Source organism: Amphiprion ocellaris, chromosome 11 (genome assembly GCF_022539595.1).
Source record: "Amphiprion ocellaris isolate individual 3 ecotype Okinawa chromosome 11, ASM2253959v1, whole genome shotgun sequence".
Lineage (NCBI taxonomy): Eukaryota > Metazoa > Chordata > Actinopteri > Pomacentridae > Amphiprion > Amphiprion ocellaris.
The window spans coordinates 27,883,678-27,910,191 of record NC_072776.1 but is presented as its reverse complement, the minus strand read 5'-3'; the positions used below and the strand labels follow the sequence as shown (position 1 = coordinate 27,910,191).

General features: G+C 36.7%; 1 protein-coding gene across 1 annotated transcript in view; it reads left to right on the top strand.

Annotated features, from left to right (window-relative positions):
• Positions 1–26,089, top strand: part of plcl1 (phospholipase C like 1) — a 122,135-nt gene extending 96,046 nt beyond the window's left edge. Inside the window, exons 8-12 of the mRNA XM_055015182.1 lie at positions 7,470–7,832; positions 12,985–13,188; positions 15,617–15,692; positions 16,522–16,631; positions 18,052–26,089. Coding sequence (XP_054871157.1) covers positions 7,470–7,832; positions 12,985–13,188; positions 15,617–15,692; positions 16,522–16,631; positions 18,052–18,255 — 957 coding nt within the window. The 3' untranslated portion in view covers positions 18,256–26,089. The remainder of the gene's footprint in view (positions 1–7,469; positions 7,833–12,984; positions 13,189–15,616; positions 15,693–16,521; positions 16,632–18,051) is intronic.
• Positions 26,090–26,514: the final 425 nt, after the last annotated feature.

The following is a 26,514-nucleotide window of genomic DNA, read 5'->3' as shown; positions in this document are numbered from 1 at the left end:
ACTTTATTTCCTCACTACAGCTGCTTCTGCAGAGGTACATCCTTACAACCACAGATCTGCACTGCAAAAAAAACAAAACACCGTATTTAAAAAAAACTGTTAACATGTGCTACAAAAAATACGATAAAAAACATGGAATACTGTAACATTCAGAAACTGGGTAAGGAGCTACAAATGCCTGTAAAATCATATTTTTTTTAAAAACAGTAAACATCTGGCAACATCTGTTTTATTAAAGTCAACATGTAAATTGATGCATTTTTCTTTAACAGTTTCTGTGATTTTTTTTTACTTGATTAGCTGTAATTCAACAAAACAGATAAAATAACAGTTATAAAAAATTCTAATAAAATATGGCAAATATTTTAATGAGAACATTTTGTGCTGATTTAAATACAATAAAAACAGTCAAATTTAATGGCCAAACATTGTAAAAGAATAATCATTTGTAACAATACAGATGTTCCATGATTATTTTTTTCCCTGATTTTGTTACTGATTTTCTGCAATTTATCAAAACAAAGAAAATCTATAAAATTACATTTTTCTTTTTAGAATGGTTTTTTATAATAATTATTTTAACCATTATTTACAATTTTCCAGTCCTTAATATAAGATTTTTGTCTCTCAAATACTGGCAAATATCTGTAAAATCAGGATGTTTTTTCAGATTTAAAATAAAGTAAAAGATTTTGTATTTTTGTAGTCGCACATTATAAAAGATCTAATTCTATTTGTGAAAATACAGATTTCTAATGTGAACATTATGTACAGTTTTGTCCCTTTTCTTGTACAGTCAACATGTATTTCTTTAAATGATCTACAATTGAGAAATGCTGTAAAATTTAATTTTATACATTTTTTTGGCCAATAACAAAAAAGGTTTTGTTATAAAAAGCTCTTATCATTGTACCTGTAGATGGGACTACATTATTTTAAGTCTATTTGAAGTCTTAATTTTTATGATGTTGATCATTTCATATCATTAGGGTAATTGGTTCCTTATCTTTTTGCACTTATGTCTCATTCAGGTTTATTTTCCAGCTCAGAATTGGCCTTTGGGGAGTGACAAAGCAAGACAGGAGCAAAAATCCATATTTTTTTCTGGTATTTCTGACCATTTGACAAACAATAATGTTTATAATATTTGAGTAAATTAAACCACAATTTAAAAACTGCCTCAAAAACATGCTATTTTCCCTCTGAATTTTGCTGAATAAATCATATTTGATGAATTTAAAGCTTAAATGTCTTTAAAAGTCCTGATTTCCAGTTTTAAAACCAATTCTTCAGGCTCTAACAGCACTTTGAAGCCCAGTCCCAAAGTTTCCAAAGATGTCCTCACTCCTGAAGACTAGAAATGATATTTTTACTCTCTGAGATAGAAGTGGAAGGGCACACCCACGGACAGGAAGTATATTCTTGACAAGAGTTCAGGCCTGAGGAGGCAGCGAGTGACATGTTTCTGCTCCTTCGTCCATCAGCAGCCTCCCCCTCAAACCAGAACACAGATCTGTGAATTATTCACATTAACGCCACTCTGCATGTCATTAAACGTGTATATTTGTGAGTAAATGCTTGTTTTTTTTGGCTGACACTTCTACCTCAGAGTCAAACCTTCAGCCCTCCCAATTATGAAGCTACTTCCTTTGAAGTTTCAAGACCAAAAACATCATTACAGGTCGACAAGGCCAACTCTCAAGAGTTCTAGAGACACATCTTCTGTCTGAGAGAATGTTTGGGCTCGTTGTCTTGCTGCAGAGAGACTCCCTGAATATACTGTAATGTAATAAAACTAATAGAACACATCAGCAATATAATTATGTTTTTTGATTATTTAAATACAGGTCACAGTCTGTTCTCATGGTCACACATTGTAGCTGAATGAATCATTATTTCATGTTATTTTAGCCATTTTTTAAACAGTTTACATGTAAATTAATACTTCTTTGCTGCAATTTTCCTACTTATTAACTGTAATTAAACAAAACAGTGAAAACCTGTAAAATACAAGTTTAAAAAAATGGTTTAGTATTTTTCAGTCCGCAACATACATCATTTTTCTTTCAAATAATTGCAAATATCTGGACAATATTGATATTTTGTGCTTATTTAAACACCAAACTCCTAATTATTGTCTTGGGAAAATATGTAAAACTCAATAATTAAAGAAAAAAAAAACACAACTCCATTTCCCAAAAACTACGTTTCTATTCAACTCAACTGCATCTCATTTATATTTTGCATAATTATGCAAGGTTTAGAAAATTTTCTTAGCTGAGAGTCAGCTGTCTTATCAATCAGTAATCAATAATGATGAAAATGAATAGTACTCCATATGCTGATAAAGCATTTTCTGACTCGCCAAATACAGACTTCCAAAAATGTCAAGTTTTGAAGAAGTTTTGGGTCATCCAAGAAGGCAATTCTACTTATTTTGTTGGCCACTGAGTCATTTTAATAACAGAATATAAATGTTCCACCAAAACAATTCCCCCGTCACTGTTTTGCTGGGACACCATCACTGCATCCTGGGCTGAGCTCAACATATGATGACTGTTTGACTGGTGATTGGCCAAAGGATTTTCCCCCCTCTATAGCAGAATGATTATGAGGTACAGTCAAACCATTCTACAGCACCAACACTGTGCTGTGGAGATAAGTCTGGCAATGTGAAACTAGATTTAGGAAACTAGCACAGTTTAGGTTAAAATACAACCCTTTTAGGTTGATGAGTCCATCCAATATACACTATCGCTCACAAATTTGGGGTCACTTAGAAATGTCCTTATTTTTGAAAGAAAAGCATTTTTTCAATGAAGATAACATTAAATTGATCAGAAATACAGTCTAGACATTGTTAATGTGGTAAATGACTATTCTAGCTGGAAACAATTGATTTTTAATGTAATATCTCCATAGGGGTACAGAGGAACATTTCCAGCAACCATCACTCCTGTGTTCTAATGCTACATTGTGTTAGCTAATCATGTTGAAAGGCTAATTGATGATTAGAAAATCCTTGTGCAATTATGTTAGCACATGAATAAAAGTGTGAGTTTTCATGGAAAACATGAAATTGTCTGGATGACCCCAAACTTTTGAATTGTAGTCTATGATTGGTTGGCTGACAGGGACTGGCAGTTGAAACATATTTGTGATAAGTCATTAACAGAAATCATAACTAAAAATGCAATTTAGTTATTTAGGAACCCATGTTTTAGAAGACTGGACTGGTAATACAGACACTGCCCTGCACACCTGTATGAATAGGACTGGACACAATTATTGGGCTAATAGCTGCTAATCACCCAATGTATAAATGAGCCACTAATTCTGAAGTATTACACCCTTTTAGACATTAAATGGTTCATCAGTATCAGTTGATGCTCCTCTGAATGCCGAATCTTTATACGATGTGTCCTTCAAATGCAGCTGCCTCTGAATTGGGTTGAAGCTAATGAAAATGAATCTGAGCTGAATGAATAACTGACCTGCTGGTTTTGTTGTTGTGTGGAACAAAAGAGTGTCCTCACCGCTGCGCCTGTACAACGTTCACAACGACAGAGTTTTAAATTATACTGAACATGCTACAGAACACAAATTCAGACTCACGCAAAGTGTGATCTCAATATTCATGATGGAAGCAGCGTGTCGGCTGTGCTACTGAGGTTTGTTTACCTCCGGGCCTGAAGACTTCATCTGGTTTTACGCTTGTTTTTTGGTGTCGACACAAATACAGACTTAAACACTCTGACTTGAGGCAAGTTTGTTCTCCTTCTCCATTGGAAATGATGGATTGATGCTGCTTCCTGCCACAAACATGACACAGATATCTGTCCAGTTTCTGTGTCAGGTCTGGATGTGTCTCACTGAATAAACTTTGATTTAAAACCGTCCTCGTGGGGACACTTCTGTGTCAGGAGGATATTTTGGGTGGCCATCGCAGCTTCAAAGGGCCGTTTGAGGTTTTTTAAGGTTAGAAAAAGGTGTCTGTTGAAGTGAGAGGGTTTGGAAAAGCAGAATTAGACACAATTTTTATGACTTTTTCAGATATTTCTTGGAAAGGTGCAGGTAGCTAGCCAGTAATTATCTCTATTCTCCTAAACAGTATTATTATTATTTGTGATTGAGCAGTTAAATGAGAAAAAAACACACAAATAAATTCATTCATTCCACCATTATTTACACTATAGAAACTCTGAATTTTCTCAATCACATGACTGTTGGTCACAGCCAAGTCAGTCGAGACTCACTCAGTTTGCGTGGAAGAACTGAGATTTTTTTTGTTTTTACTGAATCTGGCGCTTTATTTTTGATGATTTTTTAAATTTAGATGCAAAAAATGACAGTGATTTTGTTGAAATATCATGATTTTAGTGTTGAGCAGAATCCCTCTGTTGTCATTGCACAGTATATAATGAAATTAAGCAGCAATCCTGTCAGTGCATTCACACAATCTGACATTTTTAAAGGTACTATAAGAAATGTGCATATAGAAAATATACAATCAAGTAAAAAAATAATATGTGCAAGCGTGTCTTTGAAAGCAATGGGATAGCTTATTCTTTTAAAGATAGCTTATTTTGATTATTAGGAATTATTAAAACCATAGTTTTATTATGGAACTTTTACATTCATACGTTTTACCCTTAGATGTGGTTATTTTTTCCTACAGAACTGCATGTCAAACATAGTTAGGTCTAGGAGCATCTGAAAGTTGAAAATGAGAATTTTTCCTGTTTTTACAGTTTCTTGCTCTAATAAATGGTGTATTTTTTTTGGCATTTTTAAAAATTATAACCTGCCTTTTAAACCCATTGGCAGGTTTTGGGGTTCAGATGGTTAAGTCCTGATTTACAGTCACCTATAGATAGATTATTGTCAGCGACTGTCCTCACAAACATAAAATTAGTTTCTTTGTGTGAGACTTCAGCTGATAACGTCGTATTGTGAAATGTGTTTTCCCTCCTCACAGAATGAGAACACACTCCCAGTTTAATTTGTCCATTTGTGTTGGAGATAATCTGTGCTTACATGTGTCAGTGGCCTCATTAGAGGAGATGAAGGTAAAGTCCTCTGAAGCTGAAATGTAATATTTCACACGGCTGATGCTCTTTCATTATGCCAGATAATTAACCCCAAAGCTGCTGTGAGTGACACTCGACAGAGAACAGTCTTCAGATGAGTGCTGTGATCGTGTTTCGCTGTTGTAAACATCTAATGAAATGAATGTTTTCCCGCTAATATGAGCCGGCTTCATACTTTCAACGCAGGAGCAGATAAACAATGTACAGATGCATTTCAATGTGGTCTGACAAAACATTCAGCTTCTCAAAGATCAGATGATCAATTAGATGAGCTGGTTCAGGCTGAAATGTAAGCAACGAGTTTGATTCCCTCTCAGAAGGAGAGACAAGTGTTTTGAGGACAGAAATGAGCTGAGTGTGTCTCTGAGCAGGTAATTAAAGCTGCACTCATTGATTTTTACACTCATTTGTCATTAAAGCATCAGTGTTTTCAAAATAAGGGTTGTGTATGCATTCGAATGCGCTTTCAGAATGAGAATCACAATACACTGAATTACATAAGCCTCATTTACAATACAGTTAATTAAAGAAAAAAGATATTAAAACAGAAAATTAAGAATACGGTAATTAGAGAATTTAAAATTTTACAACAAATAAATCAAATTAAACAAGAATTCCTGGAGGTGAAAGAAGTTGCTACTGGCACATTTTTCCTCACTATTTAATTTTTTTTTTTACTGCAATATAAAGTCCTGCACCTCTATGGAAACAGTACATCCATGATTAGAAATAGAGAGAACTTAGTAATAGCCTGTGTTTAATAATTACATTATTATTGCCACTTGAACTCCGTGTTTTTACATAACTCTGCACATCAGCCGTAGAAAGATCTTTGACCATCCTGAATGTATCTTCCATCAACTTGCTCCTCTGTTTGCCATTTTTCAGCCATGCTGCATTTACTTTTTTGATCTGGTGTGTTTGATTTATAATGCCATAGATCATAAATGCTAAAAAGTTGGATTTCTTTAATTATTTATGTTTAAAACAATTTAAAAAAAACTGTGATGCCCATCATTTTTCCAAGAACCCATAGATTTTACAGTTCAGTTTACAGTTGAAATTCTTAATTTAAAAAAAAAAAAAAAAAAATATATATATATATATATATATATATATATATATATATATATATATATATATTTTTTTTTTTTTTTATTTTATTTTTTTTTTTTTGCTTTACAGAAATTGGAAAATCCTGAAATCAACATGTGTAACCTTTTCCCTACAGGCACCAATAATGTAAAGATATGGGATGCGAACCTCCAAACATCAGACATAAATGCCAAATGCTTCACCTTTGGAATAGACAGGTGAAGATGTCCAATCAGAGAATCACAAAAAAGATATTTAATTGAGGCATATCCAATCATCACCTTTGGGCAAATGAGCTAAAATCTTTGTTTCATTTGAACAACTCATCATTTATTTTTCATAATAGGTTATTCTGTGATATTCAGGAGATGAAGAGTAATATGTTTCTTAGGTTTAGAGGAAAATGGTCTATTTGGTAAAGACCAAAATTACCACCCTATTGTCTTATAAAGGATAGATACAGTGTGGAACCTTATGTGAAGTATAATTTTAATCAGAATGCAGAGATCCCTGTGTGCACAGTTAGGCTCAGGAACATTACCATTAGCTTTAGAGAATGGAAGGCTGAATGCTACTCTAGAGAAGCACAGACTTGTTTGCTGTGTAATTTAGGTGAAGTTGAGAATGAAGATCATTTTATGTTTTACTGTCCTGTATACAAAGATATCAGGGAGGTACTTTTTAGAAAGATGTCTTCTGTTTGTTTAGATTTCTTTTGGTTGGATGACCAGGAAAAACTTGGGTTATGTTTGTGAAGGGAAACTGTTTTTATGGCAGAGTTTCTTTGCCAGACCTGGGATAAAAGGCAACATATTTTGTTTGAGAACTGAGCAGCAAAATAATGTGTGTTTTAGATGTATTGCTGCAATGCTGGTATACTGGTGTCTTGTAAACCCATGAGGGTTGGGCTCGTTTGTGTGCATGACACAAAAATAAAGAAATCAATCACGTATAAAACGTGGTAACTCTACATACTGTAAGTATTTAACTACTGACAGTTTTACAGCCTCTGTTTGTAATATTATTCTGTACATTACATGTTCTACAAAGATGTGTCACCGTGTTGACTGTATCTTCCAGCAACCTCTGTATACCTTTTCTGAGCCATACTGTGCCGTATGACACAGTTATATCTACATATTATAGAATTTAGAGTAGTAATTAGTTGTTATCAGTTTAAAAACACTAACCAATTAAGTACTTTTATTTCATTGAGTCAGGCCATAGATAAAGTTTTTTTTAAAAGCCTTTATTTCATCTCTTGTGTTTGTTTTCTGTTTGCAGGTCAACATGCCGGAGCTGGCCTTGCTGCGCTTCGTCGTTCTGGATGACGACTACATTGGAGACGACTTCATCGGCCAGTACAGCGTGGCCTTCGAGTGCCTTCAGCCCGGCTACCGCAACGTGCCCCTGCTGGGTCTGGCAGGAGACCCCTTACCTCACACCAGCCTGTTCGTCCACGTGGCCGTCACCAACCGACGGGGAGGCGGGAAGGCCCACCGGAGAGGCCTGTCAGTGAGGAGGGTGGGCAGGCGAGGGAGGGAGTACGTGACGCTGAGGCACACTGGCATCAAGGTGGTGGACGAGACCTTCAAACCAGCCAGCGGACCCCTGAAGGAGGCCACGGACCTGCGGGAGGATGCCCAGGTGAATAATGATTGAGTTGATTATGTGTAAAATCCGGATCCATACGTATCATTAGTTCCTGAGTTAGGAATTCTTAAAAAGTGGATTTTTGCATTGTTTTCTTCATGCCAATCTGTGGATGAATGTTTGAAGAGCCACAACTTGAGAAGTTATGTAGCTGGAATCCTGAAATACTGCAGGTTTACTGATATGTTCAGATGGTCTTCAATGGTGCAACCCTGCTTTGGTAGAATAATACAAACCAGTTATATGATGGTGCAAATTTGGTAAAAATGTCAATATTTCAGTCTGCTCTGATATTCTACCAACCATGAAACCTTTATTTTTAAACCAAAGAGGCAGATTTTTTTTTCCCTGTGATTGGCACCATTTGGAGCTTCAGTAATGTAGAATCTGCTGCCAGTCAGAGACACACTTCATGAGAAAAAAATATTAACATTACGTTTTTTGGCCAATATTTAAATATGTATAATTCAGCAGGGATGATGGTAAAACCACTTTGATAGTGTCACAAGTGGAAGAGTTATGTAAGATTGTTGACCATGTGTACAATCTGGATCCATAGGTAGCAATAGTTTTTGAGTTCAAAATTCGTAAAGAAGGTGGAGTCATGTAGGTTTTTGCATCATTTTCTTCGTGCCAATCTGTGGATCAATGTTTGAAGAGCAGTAACTTGAGAAATGATGTACCTGGAGTCCTGAAATTTAGCAGGTCCATTGATATGTACTGAGGATCTTCAATGGTTCAACCCTGCTTTAATAGAATAAGGCAAACTAGTTAAATGATGGTGCAAATGTGGTGAAAATTTCAATATTTCTGTCTACTCCAATATTCCACTGACCATTAAACCTTTATTTTCACCCTAAGAAAATGATTTTTCTCCCTGTGATTGGCACCAATATGAGCTTTAAGAAGGTGTAGTATGGTGCCAGTCAAAATTTATGAGGAAAAAAATTATTGAAATTACATTTCTTGCAATTATGGCCAATATTGCCCAATAATATGGGTCAGCGTTTGAAGTGCCATAACTTGGGAAATGTAGTACCTGCGGTCCTGAAAATCTGCAGGCTCATTGATTTGTATATCTGGCTGGAATTGCTTAAGGTACCACTTTCCATAAAATTCTTAAAAGCACTATGAGTTCGAAATCCATGATTTTTCTTTTAGCCCAGTAACAATATTATATAACTCCATTCATAGAGTGGTTTCACCATCATACCTACTTGATGCATGTTCAAATATTAGCTATGAATGCAAAAAAACTCATACAGTAAGCTGCTAACTGGCAACATACTCTGCATATTTAAAGCTCCTAATGGTGCCAATGACAGGGGAAAAAAAATCTGCCTTATAGGGTGAAAAATAAAGGTTTTATGCTTGGTGGGATATCAGAGTAGAAAAAAAACGTGAACATCTTTGACCAAATTTTCACCATCGTAGAACTGATTTGTATTATTCTATCAAAGCAGGGTTGCACCTTGAAGACCAAATGTACATGTCAATATACCTGCCAAATTTCTGGACTATATATACATTATTTCTAAAGTTATAGCACTTTAAACATTGATACACAGATTGGTGCAAAGAAAAGATTCAAAAAGCACCACGACCCTACCTTCTTTAAGAATTTTTTACTAAAAAATTGCAACATATGTAACCAAAAATTCTACATATGTTCTACTTAATAGCATACACAGGGAGAAATCAGACACATATGAGATGATCAGGCATTAACTGTCATTTAAAATTTGGAGAATTTAGGTGGATTGACCCAGTATACACAGTGCTACTGTTGATGGTTTCATGTGCAGAAGTTGTTTTGTTTTGTTTTTTTTTTTAAGTCAAACAATATGTTTGGGTTGTTGTAGATTTATTTATCTATGGTTTTCTGTGGCTATGAGAGTCCCGGTACACAAGAAAAGTGTGTACCCTCCTGTGTAATATCACATAAATGTCAGCTGATTCAAATCTGTGTCATGTTACAGTAATTGCATTACCTCTAGAACAGTTTAGATTCACTTCATTAAAGATACACAGGAGGACATGAGGTTCAATTATATTTATTTTATCTATTTAGCTCTTTAGCTGTTATATTAGGTAAAAGTCTGGCTACATACTTGTCCAGGGCGTAATTTTCTTGTCAGTACTGTTAATTAGAAGAATGCAATTTGGATTTACGTCACATTTAGCAGATACTGCTCTGCAATGTACTCACTCCTGATGTGTATTGTAATTGTTTTGGTAAAAAAAAAAAAAAAAAAGTTAAAGTCGCTGGTTTTAAGATAGAAATGTTGTAATAGCAAGACTCAGATTGACCCATAAAAGGCAGCAGAGCACTTCATTGTTAGCTAACCTGCAGATAACATCTCTGCAGACATGTTCCACAAGTGCAAAATCTAAATTTGCTTTTGGAAAGAGAGCACGAGCACAGTTCCATTCATATTCATTGTGTTTGGGAACAAAACCTGGACAAACACAGAAAAACTATTTCCACTGGACACCCAGAGACGGGAGTTGGTTTGACCCAGTGTCGATACAATGTCTGGTTTTCAGTAGGAGTTTCTTACATGATGGTGCTGAAATTAGACTCTACCTGAGACTCTCAGTGGGCTGAATAGGAGGAGGAGGAGGAGGAGGAGGAAGGCAGTGACAACAGAAGAGTCAGTGAGAAGAGTGGAGGAGGATTATACAGCTTCTATAAATACCAGCGAAAATAGAACCTGGTCACACAGCACCCTCCAGCTTATCATTGAATACCAACATGTACGGGTGGGCAGGGTGAAAAGAAGCTCTTTGCTGTGGATCTGATGTTATATTGTTATTAGATATGTGTATGTGTGTGTGTGTGTCTATATATATATATATATATATATATATATATATATATATATATATATATATATATATATATATATATATATATATATATATATATATATGTATGTGCATATATATGTATATATGTATATGTATATATATACATATACATATATATATATATATATATGTGTGTCTGTTTTACAGTGTTTGACCATAAAACTAAAGACCTTTTTTCTAAAAATACCCCCCCTTTTTTATTTTACAGAATTTTCCTATTTTGTTTTACTGCAGATGGTAACTAGTAAAATCATAGCAAAAAGTATTTATTTGCATGTCAACCATTTAAAAAATCCCAAACTGTAAATAATATCCATATTAAAAATGTGTATTTATAAATCAAATTGTTACCTGTTTTAACATATAAATACATTAAAAAAAAAACTTTTTTTTACTTTACTAGATATTGTCCCCAAGTGAAAGACAAAAAAAACAAGGGAAATCTGTAAAATTGCAGTTAAAAAAAAATGATTTACCACATTTCAGTCTTTTTCATATAGAACTATTCTTTCAAATAATGGCAAATATTTAAATACTGTAGAAAATAGACGGGGCTGCACAGTGGTGTAGTGGTTAGCACTTTCGCCCTGCAGCAAGAAGGTCCCTGGTTCGCGTCCCGGCTTTCCCGGGATCTTTCTGCATGGAGTTTGCATGTTCTCCCTGTGCATGCGTGGGTTTTCTCCGGGTACTCCGGCTTCCTCCCACAGTCCAAAAATATGCTGAGGTTAATTGATTATTCTAAATTGCCCGTAGGTGTGAATGTGAGAGTGCTTGTTTGTCTATATGTGTAGCCCTGCGACAGACTGGTGACCTGTCTAGGGTGTCCCCTGCCTTCGCCCAAGTCAGCTGGGATAGACTCCAGCCCCCCCCATGACCCTAGTGAGGATTAAGCGGTGTATAGATAATGGATGGATGGATGGATGGATGTAGAAAATAGCGTATTAAGGTCAAATGTTGTAACAGAACATATTACTATTTGTAAAAATGCAGATTTTTGATGTGGACATTATTTAGCTTTAGCCTGTTTTTGTTTGTTTGTTTGTTTACAGTCAACATCTAAATTAATACCATTTTCTTTCATTATTATTTATAATTTAACAAAATAAGGAAATCTGTAAGATAACCATTAAAAATATTTATTATTTAATTTTTAAAATACATTATTTTCTTTCAAAAAAAAGCACATAATAGCAAGATATTTTTAAAATTTTATTAAAGTATAAATTGGTGGATTTTATGGTCAAACATTGTAATGTTTAAAATAATTTCTGTTTGTAAAAAAAATACTGATTTTTGACACTACAAATCAAATAACAACAATCTTAAGAAATTGTGATTATTTTGCTGATTTAGAAAAAGAAAATGTAATTTTGCAGTCAACAGTTGTAAACGAACAAATGATCATTTATGAAAATACAGATTTTTTTTATCGTGTAATTTAATAATTTTTGTTCTGATTAACAAAAGGGAGGAATCTGTACAATGACAGTAAGAAACATTTAAACGTAAAAAACTGTTGATTTTTTTTTTTATTGTGCACATTTGATGGATCAAATAACTGACATTGAGTCTCTGGTTTTGGTGAAATCACCTGAAAAATCAACGCATTACATGACACTGATGCGGCAATCCTGTAAATCCCCATCGTCTCGTGTATCAGCGAATCCCACCGATCGGTCTGTCACTCCCCCCCACACCCACTCTCACACTAATTCCCACTCAATCACACTACTCATTCACAAACGGCCTCTAATCCGGAGCTTCGGTCTCATTGTCCCGTCATCTGCCTCGAGTCCAGCTGTGGCCTCATCTGCCACAGTCGCTCATCGTCCATCACGTCGCCTCCATACAGGTGGGCTGTGATAATCAGACACTCCAGGCTCTGCCAGCTGGAAAATAGTGTTTTTGTACTCTCATGTGCAAAAAAAAACCCAAACCTTTTATTATGAGGTGACCCAGAACGGCAGCTATTTTTTGTCAGACGTATGCACCTGCAGCGGCTTTAAAAAAACACCCTAAATTCTGTGATTTTTCCACATTCATGCCATATTGTCTCCTCTGTTGCCAAATGCGCTTAAGCTAAGGCTGATTTCACCGGATTAAACGCTGCAATGACTGCCATATTGATTTAATTCACAGGAGAGACAGCAGTCGACGGAGGGGAAGTGACTGTGAACGCAGCCTTTTTTGACCTTTCCCAGCTTAGTATTACAGCCGGAACTGTACATCTGATCTAATACCGTCCCCCCTCTTCTCCTCTTCTTCCTCCTCTCAGAGCACCACGGCCAGTTTCAAAGAGCAGTGTGGGCTCCCCACTGTGGCCAAGCTGAAGCAGTGCATCCAGAGCCTGGCCACCAGGCTGCAGAGCCCTGAGGGCTCCATGGGGGCCTCCATGGTGCTGAAGGAGGGCTACCCGAGTTTAGAGCCGCTGGTCAGCCTGTCGGAGCCAACCAGGAAGCTGCTGGCCGCATACGACACGGTGAGAGACACAAAAACATGCTGGGAGATAAGATAAGCCTTCATTAATCCCACAGCAGGACGGTGCAAACATGTAGAGAACATAAAAATAAACTAAAAACACACATAAGTACTGAGATGGGGAATGCAGCCCGACCTCCCTCCAGTATTCAATCAAAAAGAAACCAAAAAAAGAGTGTTTGCATGGGGCTGCACAGTGGCTTGGTGGCTAGCACTGTTGTCTCACAGCTAGAACATCCCTTCTCCTTTAATCTCCTTTAATTTCCTTCAAGATCACAAATCACCCCAAGAAATCTACGTTCGGAACTTAAAAGTGGCAAATCATTAAATCATAATCATAAATTACTGTTAATGTCTACTAAAGATCCTGAAAAAAGAACTATTTTGTAGATTAGGATTAGAAAAATACTCAAGTAAAAAAAAATACAGATTTTCTCTTTTTTGTTAAATTACAAATAATATCTAGTCAAAATAATGTATTAAGTAGTAATTTAAGTAATTTAGTTTACATGTTGCAGCATGGATGCTCAATAAAGGGGTAAACAATAAGACAACACAGAATATCATGGTAAAAAGTGAAGGTAAAATAAAATACAATAAAAAAAATTAAAGAAAATATAATATAGAAAAAAATCTACAGAATTTACAAGAGTGACAGTATTTTTTTATTTAAGAGTACACTAAAAAATAACTGTGATACTTGCCATGTTTTTCCTTTATCATAAAATGAACCAATACATTACAGTGAAAATATCAGAACGTACGTAATTCCAACAAAACTAAGTTATAAAGATAAAATAAATAGAACTACATGTAAATCCAGATGTAAAGTGTCCTACTCTATAAAAAATCCTCCTATTTTAATATGGTTCTTCCAGTGAACATGCAAATTAATACTTTTTACTTAATACTTTTTAATACTTTTGTAAATATTGTCCACATCAAATATCTGTTTTCTCAAACAGTCATTTGTTTTGTTATGCTTGACGGTAAAATGATGCAATTTTACTGTATTTAATTTTTTAAAAATATTTTTGACCAATATTTGCCATTGTTTGAAAGGAAAAAAAATTGAGATAAAGGTTTGAAAAATGCAAAAAAAAACACAAAACAGAAAGTGTCTACTAAAATTACAGAAAAAAAGTGTTAGTTTATAAGTGGACTATAAAAAAAACTAAACAAAACAAAAACAAAAATGTAAATATGAAGTTAATTCTTTTATGTTCCACTATAAATGTAAACTGTTTTACTATATTGAAGTCAGTTAAAATATCATTATTTTGCAGATATTTGCTCTTATTTTCTCCATTTACTTGTTCCAATAACTTTTTTCCAGTGCATTTGTGATGCACATAATGTTCATATTCATTATCTCTTTTTATTTATTTCCTTCATTTGAACAGGAGGATTTTAATTCTGTCCTCTGAGACTGAACACTGTGTACACACCTGCCCACATACAATTACACAGTCCTCAGGTATTAAATATGCAGGGAGACTCTCGGAGGTGACGTCCATGAAACAGTCGACCAAACACCTCCTCAGACACACTTTATGGCTGCTTCTCCTCTAACATCAGTACAGGACCAAACCTGTTTCACTTATTTACACCTACAAACCTCACAGTGATTGTCTTTCTAACAGCGTGTTGACATATCAGTGTAGTTGAACCCAGCAGGTCCATGTCAGGAAGACACACTGTAGGAAAATCAACAGTTTATTTATTTACAGTTTACTGATATTTTACAGCTTGTCCCTGTTTTGTTAAATTACAGATAATATCTAGTAAAATAACTGAGAAAAGATATTCATTTATATGTTGACTGTAAAGAAAAACAACAATAAATATATATATACTCATAAATTTACAATGTTTGACCACAAAATTACACCATTTTTTAAAAAGCTGTATTTAAATCAGCCAAAGTATCTTAGTTTATCTTAGTTTTACCCACATTTGCTTTTAAAGATTAAATGGTGAATATTTTTTAAATAAAATGTGATTTTCCAAATTTTCCCTATTTTGTTAAATAGCAGATAATATCTAGTAAAATCACAGAAAAATAGAATTGATTTACCTGTTGACTGTAAAAAAAAATCTTAAAATTATCTTAACTTATTTAATCTTTTAAAATTTCTTGATCTGATAAATTATGACATTTGGGCTTTTTTTTTTTTTAAGATAACATGATCTTCAAAGCTAAAACAACAAAAAGCGGCACGTGTACATCACAAAAGCTAAAATGTCCTTGAGAATGTATTGAAATGATAAATTATGTCACCAGTTTGTCCCTTTATTCAACTAAACCTTCCAGCTCAGTATTATCCAGTTGCACTGAAATGAATCCTTCCACACATTTGACATCTCTGGTTATTTTTTGGATGTTTTTTGTGCAGACTTTGAACACAAACTGTCCCCTGGTTTTCCAGATGATCGGCGCCCAGAAGCAGCTGATTGAGAACGCAGATGGCGTCCAGGAGAGGATCGCTCAGGTGCAGAGAGAAGGTAAAGATGGGTGACACGAGGTGAACTCAGGCTGTTTGGATCGTGAGCAAAACGCCAGATATTCCTAAAAACACGAGCGTCTGAACATCTAACAGGTGATCCTCAATGAGGGCATCTCCTCGGAGAGCGACTTCGTCAGTATACAGCTTCACAAGTCCTCGTTCTAATTAGAAAAAAAGTCAAAAGATGCTCTGATTTTCACACAATCTCACAATCTCACATATTCATCAAAGTATCTCTGCTTGAGACGCTGTTTGCAGTAAATCCTAGCTTCTGTCTTACATTTTCCTCGCTGAGGGATCGATAAAGGTATTTATCTTATCATTAATGTTGGATTTCCCGAACAGTGTGACAGCTGTGCAGCCGAACGGTGTATTTTTAGCTCCTCCAGCCACCTTAGATAACTGCTGACCTTTAGCTGCCAACGTAAATGTCAGGAGGCACTTTGCTTCTCCGTGAATATGTCAATCCAGGAAGTGACAGCTCTCCCATCAAGACATGCTGTTGACACTCGCCTGCAGACATTTCCTGTCAGTCAACAGAAATAGTTCGGGAACATCATGATGGTTATTTTTCACCTGAATGTAAAAACAACCAAACAATCAAAACCTTTTTATTTTAATCCTCGTGGCAATTCAGGCTAACAAATCCATCTTAAAACACCTCCAGATGTCCTTGTGTTCGATTTCAGTTTCTCTATTTCTTGTTCATTTTGCTTTTTTGACATTTTTATCATTGGTTTCATCTGTATTTGTCTGCCTACGTCTTCTGTTATTATTGTAAATGCATATGCAGCTCCGAGGTTGAATGAAAACTGATGGTTTTGCAGGAATGGACTTCCATGAGGAACTGTCTCGGCTCGGGGAGAAGGAAGGACTGAAGGGACGCAAACTGAACAAAGCTGTGGAAAGTTTCACCTGGAACATCACAGTACTCAAGGTATGAAAGGAAGAGCAGAGCATAAAGATATGAACACAGAAAATTGATAAATCAGGCTATAAATTTGCAGTAAATGGACACAAGGTGAATGCAGTACCTCCCGTTGGTAACCCAAAGTTGTTTAAATCAATCTAAATTTAAACAACTTTGGATAACCATGACCTGGATGAATGAGAAACTACAGACATCTCCCATTGGTAACATGAATAACATTACTGTTGGTTAATTGGTTAATTTTCATTAATAAACCAAGTATTTTAAAATGTTTTAAAAGTGCATGTAGTTCTATTCATACTGCAGTATTTATAGCAGCTGCTTACAGATTTGACTGTAGCAAGTCAGTGATCATTTCTCAGGTGTTTAAACCATGTGGGAAGAAATTTGTGCCACGGGAAATTGAATTTGAATCATTCATGTTTATATTTTATTTTTTTGTGATCAAATGTTTATTGATTTTTAACAGACAGCAGTTAAGACAGATGAAAAAGGAAAAGGAAAAAAATAAACCTGTCGATAGGGTTAGCATAATAGATTACTGCCTTTGTTGTCTTAGTTTTCACCCCATTAACTCCCTTCCCCCTACCCTACTCCCAGTTAGCATTTTAAATGCACAAAATTGTTCAAACAACAAAAAAATATTTTTGAAGGTTTATTCCAACAAAAAACACCTTCGACCTAACAAATTATGGTTTTAAAGCATTATTCCAACCCAAATACTACTTTCTAACTAGCAAATGATTGTCTTAAAGGTTTATGTCACCCAAAAAACTATTTTCTAACTAACAAGTCATAGTTTTGAAGGTTTATTACACCAAAATACTACTCTGTAATTAACAAGTTATGGTTTTAAAGGTCTATTTTGCCCAAAATACAACTTCCTAATTAATAACTTGTGATTTTGGTGGTTTATCTCATCAAAATTACCATTTTCAAACTTACAAGTTATGGTTTTAAAGATTTATTTCACCAAAACTGCTACTTTATTACAACAAAATGCTACTTTTTTATTGAAAAAAATCAATTAATGAACCTAATATGATAAAATAAGAATTCTTGCCTTTACAGATACTTGAGAGGTTGGAAAGACATGGACTCTCTTTGCCAAGCTAACTTTGCTGTCCAACTTAATTGTGTTTAATGTGAAATACTTTCTTCACATTTGGCATTCACACAGTAATGGTTGTTTATCTTTGGCCAGAAATGTGGTTCTTGCTTTAATAGGTGACCTGTTCCTCTTAATGTAGTAGATGTCACAAACACAGGGGTCTTTAAAAAGTGGTCGTACAGCTTCTGACTAGTGGAATAACTAAACTAAACTGAATCAAATACTGGAGTTTAAATGCTAAACTTCCACCTTTTTGCTTCACTTGAAGTTCATTTCGATGCAAATCCAGCCCATGTATCTGTGTTTGTGCTGCAGGGGCAGAGCGATCTGTTGCGAGGAGCTAAGCTGGATTCCCTGGATGCTCTGAGGCAGCTGGCTCTGGCCTGTGAAGCCTGCGGACTCACCTCCTCCTCTTCCTCCAACTCCTCATCCTCCTCCTTCTCCACTGCCGAGCTGCACTACTCCTCCCACCCTCTGTCCGGCCGCCGAAGCAGCACTCACGGCAACGGACGCATCTGACAGCCGCCGCCGGGTCCAGACGCCTGCCGGAGATGAGGAGGGAGTAATTAGAGAGGATGGCGGAGATGAGGAGGAGGCAGAGTTTGTCCCTTTATCAGAGCAGTGGGTGTCTAGACTATCCAACACCACAGCACTCTAACTGCTCAAGCCTTACGGTGAGTTCATCCATTATCGCTGAAGGTCCGGCTTGCAGAGTCTCTTCATGAATGTCTGTGGTGGGGATGCGAAGAGAGAGAGAGACAGAGAGAGACGCTTCACATGGGAAATTTTGACGGCTCCTGCTTTTTTTTCCTGAGGTTTGACACTGTAACTCAGCTGTTTTTTCCCCCTCATTAGCGAGGAAACCGAAGACACCTTTGTGACAACGCGGCCGTAATGATGTTTACGGCCCTGCTGGGGTTTGGTTTCAGAGGAAAGTCGAGGTGAATGTAGAGCCGCCTCAGTGTTTCAGTTTGTCTCCTGGGATGGCGACACCTGTGTGTGCTTATAAAGCTGCAAGTAGCCTTTTTAAAACTCACAAAAGTTTTATCCTGCTTTTATTTTTTAGTGTTTCACAGCAGATTGAGCCTCTGAACCCCAAAACCGATCGGCACGCTTGGAAGCCATCTTATCTTTAAATAAATCACCAAAATTTATCTGTCAAAAACCATAAAAAAACAGACAGAATTGTTGGATTTTCAGCTTTCAGATGATCTTTAAACTATTTATCTGTGATATGGGCTTTAGTTTGGAAAACTAATTAAATCTAGGGTGGGTCTAAAACTGTGAATATTCATCTAAAGCACTTTTCAAAATTCACAAAAAATAAATAGTTTGCACCAGACACCACAAACAAAAAATTCTACATTTGCAGTTGAAAAGCCATGATTGAAAAATAACTATTTCTCAGCCAGAAACTGTAAAAAAAAAAAAAAAAAAAAAAAAAGCAATCTGTGGATTTTCGACTTTCCTTTAACTGTGTTGGAATTTGATGTGCTGTTCTGTGAAGAAGACTAATCAAATCAAAGCCTAAAATCGTGATATTTCATCAATTCATTTTATTTCACATTTAAAAATTCACATAACATAAAAGTTTATAACTAGATTCTGTAAAAAAATTTTAAAAAATTCTGCACCTCCTGTCACAACCAAGAAGCCATTAGTGACTCAGCTTTGACCAACAGTCATGTTACAAAAAGGTTGAAACTTCTCAGTTGAACTGCAGGCTGTGTTTACATAGAGGAGACAAGTACTGAAATAATTTTAAAACAGAATAGAATATCTAAAATAATTAAGATAAGAATATCTAAAATATCTATAGTATGTAGGATTACCATTATTTTTGCATTAGTAACACCCGTGGCCACTTAAAAATATGTTGTACATGCTGATTGCAGGTTTTTTTCAGTGTTTGTAAAAGAAATAGTCAAAGAAATATAACTTTCCTTTTTTGCGATTTATGATATATCTGTGTCATGTTGCACAGAAGACATTTCTGTGTTCTCCCTCCTTCTAGTCATGGTTGAGCTGTTTCCATAGAGGTGTAGGACTTAATATTACAGTAAAATATGAGCCCCCAGTGAGTAAAATTGTGACAGGAGCAAAGAAACACCCAGAAACTGTTAAGAATTTAGAGGGCTAAGATACTGAGGAGATCCACAGATAAAGTTGGGCCTTAACCCTAAATTTACTGACAGTTAATAGTCATGATTGTTTGAAATGTTGCAGGAAAATTGACAAAACAAAAACTGAATTATGCATGTTTCCATTAACTGCTTTGGAGTGAATAAACTCAGTAGTGTTGTCAGAAAGTAGCACCAAAAAGCACAGAAGAAGAAGAAGAGAACACGAAAAACTTGTCCATCCACCGGGGAAAATTTAGAGAAGTCTTCAGGAATAACTTTTTATCAGAAAAATTAGAATTATTCTTTCATAGATTCCATAGCTGCCATGTTTGATGCTGTCCAGAGAAAGAAACAGCTGATCAGTCCTGTGGCTTAAATGTTCGCTACATCAGAATGTATTCAGAAATGGTGTTTCTACCTCACATGAAGCTCATTAACACTTCTTAGGAAAAGTCAAAAACCATGTCAGTCAGCTATTTATGTAACATTTAGAACATTTTTTTTTTCCAAATTTTGCCAGTTCCATTTACTTTTATAACACAATGCTTTAAAACACAACATGGAAATAAGGCTAGTTGCATCACCATTAACCTTCTTCACACCTAAATAGCTGCAGTCACCCCTCACTGTCCTATTTTTGGTCTGCCAACTTGAAAAACATGGCAGCAGACATCGAATTCCTCCAAAGTTATTGAACAAAAGGGGTTTCAGATGGAAAAAAAATCAACTTTATCTGAAATATGAGAATTTATTAATGGAGTATGGGAGATTTAGAGGGATGACATCTCAAATCTAGACCCTCCATTGCAGCTCTGAGCACATTTTCAATCAAGCAGCATTTGTACGCTCACACAGGTTCTGCTCACATCTGGCCGATGATGTTTGAACCTTTGTCCAGCAAAAGGAGGGGACTGAAACACGAGAAGCGAGGCGCAGTAATCGAAGAGGTTGTGGATGTTGATACTGTAGTACTACATGTCTGCTCTGTGTAGTCTGATGAGTCTGTACATGTTTGCAGGAAGAGCAGATTCCTGCACCATTGATGATGTAGCAATAATACTGAGGCTGCATGACTCAACCATTGAATTAACTCCAGAACTCATGTGTGAAACTACAAAAATGGCGTCTGGTGGGTATTACTGATCACGGCTCATATGCTGCCTTCACATGGGGTTGTGGTCTTTCCTTCATGCCTTTACATTTCATACAAATGGTTAGCCTTGGTGGCTTCTAGACATCAATGGTTGCGTCCATGTTGTTCACGACTTTCCACAAGTTCCATTTGAAGGCAGCATGGGTTGTGTTCACCTGCCAGTGACAGTGTTCTTCTCGGCATTTGAGTGTATACACGTGCTTCTTCTTCTTAACGCAGGGAAACATCTGCTCTTTAAACTCTGCTTTTTGTATTCTTGAAATGCTGTCTTTTGACAAAACTCGACAGAAATGAAGCTCAGCACAGGACCAAACTAACTGGATTAGAAAATACCTCCTCACTGTTCTTCTGGTGGACAAAAAATCTACAACTACAGCTTTTTCTAACAAGCCGTGATGGTAACATATTTGAAACGATGCTCCTTAATCCCCCCCCCCGGTGGTTTTTGAGATCAATGGTTTTCACTGGATAGGAATGATGCTGTTTAAAAGACCAAAAAAGTTTGTATTTAGTTCAGCTGATTTGATCTCAGCTGACCACTGAACAAAGCAGGCGTGAGGCTAACAGGCACCATGAGGAAGCTTTTGAATTAAAGACATTTTGAATGTTTATTCTGCCCTTTTGGAGGCAGATAGGTGGAACCACAGCAGCACAAGAACCCGATGTGGACGTTGTCATCGCAGATTATTCATGTTCATATGAGCCAACAGGAACTTCCTTCACCTTCTAGTAGCTTAGTAGAGACATTGTCGTCTATTTTGATCTTTGATAAACAGAAACTGATCATGATAATGTTGGAAACATCTTGTGGTGGTGTGAATAACTGCATTTAAGATGATGCGAGATGTAAAAACATACAAAATGGAGCTTAAACCAAGTAGTTTTGGTGGTGTAACTTAATTAATTAGCTTTGGTACCGAAACTTAACCATAAAGTTTTGGTGCCAAATGTGCACCAATGCTCAATCAAGTACCATAGATTTGGTGCCTAAACTTAATCGAAAGTAAACACTGAGTGAAAAACCATTCATGAAAATGAAAGTCAGAATGAGACTTGAGTGAAAAATAAACTATAAAATGCACCAAGATGGGATTTAAACTCACATCTCTTGGGGAAACTGACTTCACAAACCCAATCGACATCTAAATGAAGACTTTTGTTCCTCTTTAGTAGTGTAAAGTTGCTGCTTCTTCACCATTAAATGTGGTGATGGAGGTCCAACCAGGAGGTGAAGGAAGCTCCTATAAAAGCTGTCTGTGATGTTATCGACCATTTAATGGGCTGAAAACGTGAAACATGAGGCTGAATGTTGTAACAGCTCTCCAGCTGATCGACCCAGCTGGTGGCTTCAGCGGTGTTTCCTCATGTATTCAGTCGCTCTGCTGAAGTGCTGCTGTATTTTCTGAACCATCCTTTTGTAATAACCTCTTTCATAAATTCCCTCCACTCTCCTGTTGCTGCTGCTCTGCCGGAGGCTCCAGGTGAGGAGAGACTGAGCTGATGCACTGCCGTAGGAGGAAGATGACCTGATAACATTTTCCATGCGAGTGTTTTTTATTCTGAGACTGGGGGGGCTTCTAAAAGTAGAAAACACATAATGGAGGGAGAGAGCAAAGGTTGAAGGATGGGAGAAGGAGAAGGGGCTCGTATCGGAGTGGGTTTTTGTTGTTGGTTGGGTAGGAAACACCTGCAGAGCTTCGTAATTGGCTGTACGCAGTCGACACTTTGGCAGCACCTGCTGTTTCGATCTATTAATAACTCCGACTCACCGGAGGCCTTTGGATGTGTGTTCATGTCTGTCACGATACCACGGTGCCCTGATTCCTGACCCGACCACGCAGCTCCGGAGGATCTCCACCGCCCCCGAGAGGCTGGTATCTGAACATAGCATCATAGGAGCTCTGCATACTGCAGGAAGGAGGAACTCTACATTAATGATGCAGCAGTAAAACAAACCACAGTATTAGTTTTCTGTGTTCCGGTGCCTGTTCACAGAAGACATACAACTGGGTCAGAGAGCAAATACCTGATGGGATTTATTTTACCTACGAAGATGGAGGTCAATGGGTTTACCTTGGAAACGAGTCCGGTTTCAGTAATTAGGTCCATACAGCTCAGAATAATTCATCAGGTAGATGCTGTATTGACAGTAGATACAACACCTGAGCTGCTCATCTGATCCAAAACAACCATATCTATGTTTTTCACTGACTTGCTTCAAATTATTTACCTGCAACAGCGAATCACACCATAGTGTTAGTGGGTTGATTGTGCTTTTATATCTTCCAGGCAGCTACTGCTTTCAGTTTCACATCGGTGTGATGTGAAAGTCAGCTCGCAAAGACCAATTCATCCTGCTTGGGTTTAATTTTGTCAGCTATGTAATTTTTTTCCATAGGTGCAAAAACACAGATGAATTTGCAGCTATGTTCTGGTTTGGTTCTTTCCTGACATCTGTTTTACTTCTGTACATTTGTGCTCATCTGGGTTTTAAATTCAAAACTCTGCAATCACCAGCTCTCTAAAAGTGGATATTGGAGCTTCAATTTCCCCCAAAAAGTGCAGATTTTTGTGAAACTGATTCATTGTGCGCAATGATGATGAAAGCTTCAAGAGACAAGTCGCATTCGTGAAGGTTTGCAGTAAACAAATTAAACTTTTAGAAACAGTGGTACGATCCCTCAGCCTCTCTCCTTCGTGTGTTGCTGCTTTCACTTCTTCAACACACCCGACCAGATGATATGTTCATGTTGCAGTATTGAAAAACGAGTGTTTACCTCTGCAGAAGGCACTGCGGTCAGCCACTCGCTACAGTGCTTTACTACGACGTTCAGTATCTCATTTGTTCCTCGCTGCTGCACCCTGATCCCCGACAGTGTGGCCTGCTTCCCTTTAATAACCAAGAAGTGAAACAACTCGTTCATCTTAAAGGAGAATCTGGTTTATATCAATTATTGTCTGTATTGTGTCTGTGAGTCATGCTAAGGCTGCAATCGCCAACTCAACAGGCAGCCTATATCAGTGCAGAAAATGCAAGTTCCCTGTCATTTTCAAAACAGATTTTTACATGAGTCACTTTTTGTTTTCAGTCAGACTGAAAGAAAACACAAAAATTAGGCATAGGAAATGGACAGTGTGCTAACTCCAGTATGGATCTAGGTGAGCGAATCGCCTGCCTGCTTATCCACCAGTTTGTTTCCATGTGTTTTGGTGCTGCAGAAGTTAAACCAAACCAGATATCCAGCTGATTAAACAATGACTGAGAGTATGGAGAGCTGAGCTTCTAATTCTTTTCTTCCAGTTGATGTTGTGGAGGTGAAACGTCATCTTCAGGATGTTAGTCAAAGCTGCAGATTGACTAGTTGTAGTTCTACAGCTGGGATTCCTCTCATCCGTAGACAAATGGAGATTTTTCCCAAATCTTCCATCAACAGGTCCCACTCTTTGCAGCAACAGTTTTCCTGCCCAGCACATGACTTGGACATTGTTGTTGCAGATTATTTCAATAGGAACCTTACATACCTTCTAGTAGCTCAGTCGGATGCATTAACTTCTATTTTGATAATTCAGAAACAGAAAACTAACCATGATAACTTCTTGCAGTTGTGTGAATAAGTTCATGTAAAACAGCCGATGGAGTCGTCACCATGGTAACATCCAAAATGGAGCTTTGTAACATGTAGTAAACACAACAAACGGGTATTTTTAAACCCCAACTATGATCCTTTTTAAAACTTGATCAAACAGTTTTGGTTATTAACCTTAAACGAATAATTTTGGCACCTAAACTTAGCAAAGTAGTTTGCACATTTGTATTTAGTTGTAGTTTTGTTGCCTAAAACACAACAAAACAGCAAGAAAAAAGCAGTGAATGAAGAAAAGCAAGTAAAAACAAAAGTCAAAATAAGATTTGAGTTAAAAAATGAGAAGAAAAGTCAAAAATTAAGGTTAAAAACAGGACTTTAATCCATGTCTTCTGAGTAAAATTCAACTCCTCCAACCTATAAATGTGAATCTTTTGTGAATGCAAAGCTGTAGCTCCACCACCATTGAATGTGGTGATAACCTCCTACTGAGCTACTAGAAGGTGGAGGATGTTCGACTGGACCATATATTTGGGAATGAGGCAATTAATCAGCCAACAGGTTCCAGAGGTTTGGTGTCTTTCAGGAAGTCTGGTTGTCTTTCTGCCTCCATCCTTTGAGTCTTCCTTTGATTCATTTCCTCTTTAGTGGACCTGCAGCCGTCTTCGTAATGATCCATATGATGTTCCACCATTACATTTACCTGCGGAAACAAACCAGTAGATCAATATGTTGTGGATCTGGCTTGACAACAACTATCCTTAATGTAGAACCTTAAAGTAGTTAGCAAAATGGCAGTTTTGGGCTGTTCATTTCTGTTTAACTTCAGTCAGACTGCTAACAAAAGAAATGATTCATGTAAAAATGAGGTTTCTGGAAAAGCTGAAGGGATCTCCACAACATAAGTGGAGTGTGCAAAGTTAGCATGACCCATGGAGCCACAATAGACACATTAATGCTAAATACATCAGGCTGTGGTTCTTCTTAAAGCTGTGATAGTGACGGACAGCAGCAGACTGATAGATGCTGAAGATCAGGTGCTGCAGTGAATCTGTTACCCACATGTCTTAACCCAGAGCTGCTCTGTGTGCTCTTCAGTGTGTGATGCTACCTAACTTTGCAGGCCGCTGGTCAAATAGCGCTTTAACATTCGTTTGAGTAATCGGAGAGTTGTTTGTACCTGCCATAGTGATGTGGACAAACTTGTGTAAATCACTTGTTATTTTAGGTTGTGTGTTGCCGTGTCTCCACCGCTGACCTTTAATCCAGCGTTGTTCCCCCAAAACGTCGACTGTATGTTTTTGTAAAACCGAAAAAAAGGAAGAAAAATATTTATTGAAGTGTGTTTTACTTAAAAAACTCTAAATAAATATAATTAACTAAATGGACCTTGCTTTTATTTTGAAAAGCTACTGTGTTTTCTATTTGACAAGTAATCGAATATAACAAGAGTATGTATCCCAGACTAAATAAAGTTATCTTTTCCTGACCAAGCCTGCCTGTTGCCTCGACTTTGTGCTTTGCTGTGTGTTTGTGCTGCATTTGTTCTGTTATAATAAACAATGAGCAGGTTATGAATGGACGTTGGTCCAGATGTCCTGCTGTCCTTTCCAGAGGCGGCCAAACAGGTAATTGCATGAATGAATGAATTAAAGAGCCAAAAAGACAAGCAAGGTGTTTCACAATCTGCCAGCCCAAAAGTTGTTCACATGAAACATTCATCTTTGAAGCTTTAACAAATCTGTAAACCCTGTTTTGGTGCTTTATCAGAAAGTGGTGCTACCTTGTCTCTTAGCTTTAGTTAAAAATCAGACATTTGTCATCAGATTTTGTTATCTGAGAAGCCGAAACAACTCAACTTTTTACTGGCAATCTAATACACTTTTTCTATTAAATACATTTTGAAGAGTTAAAGTAG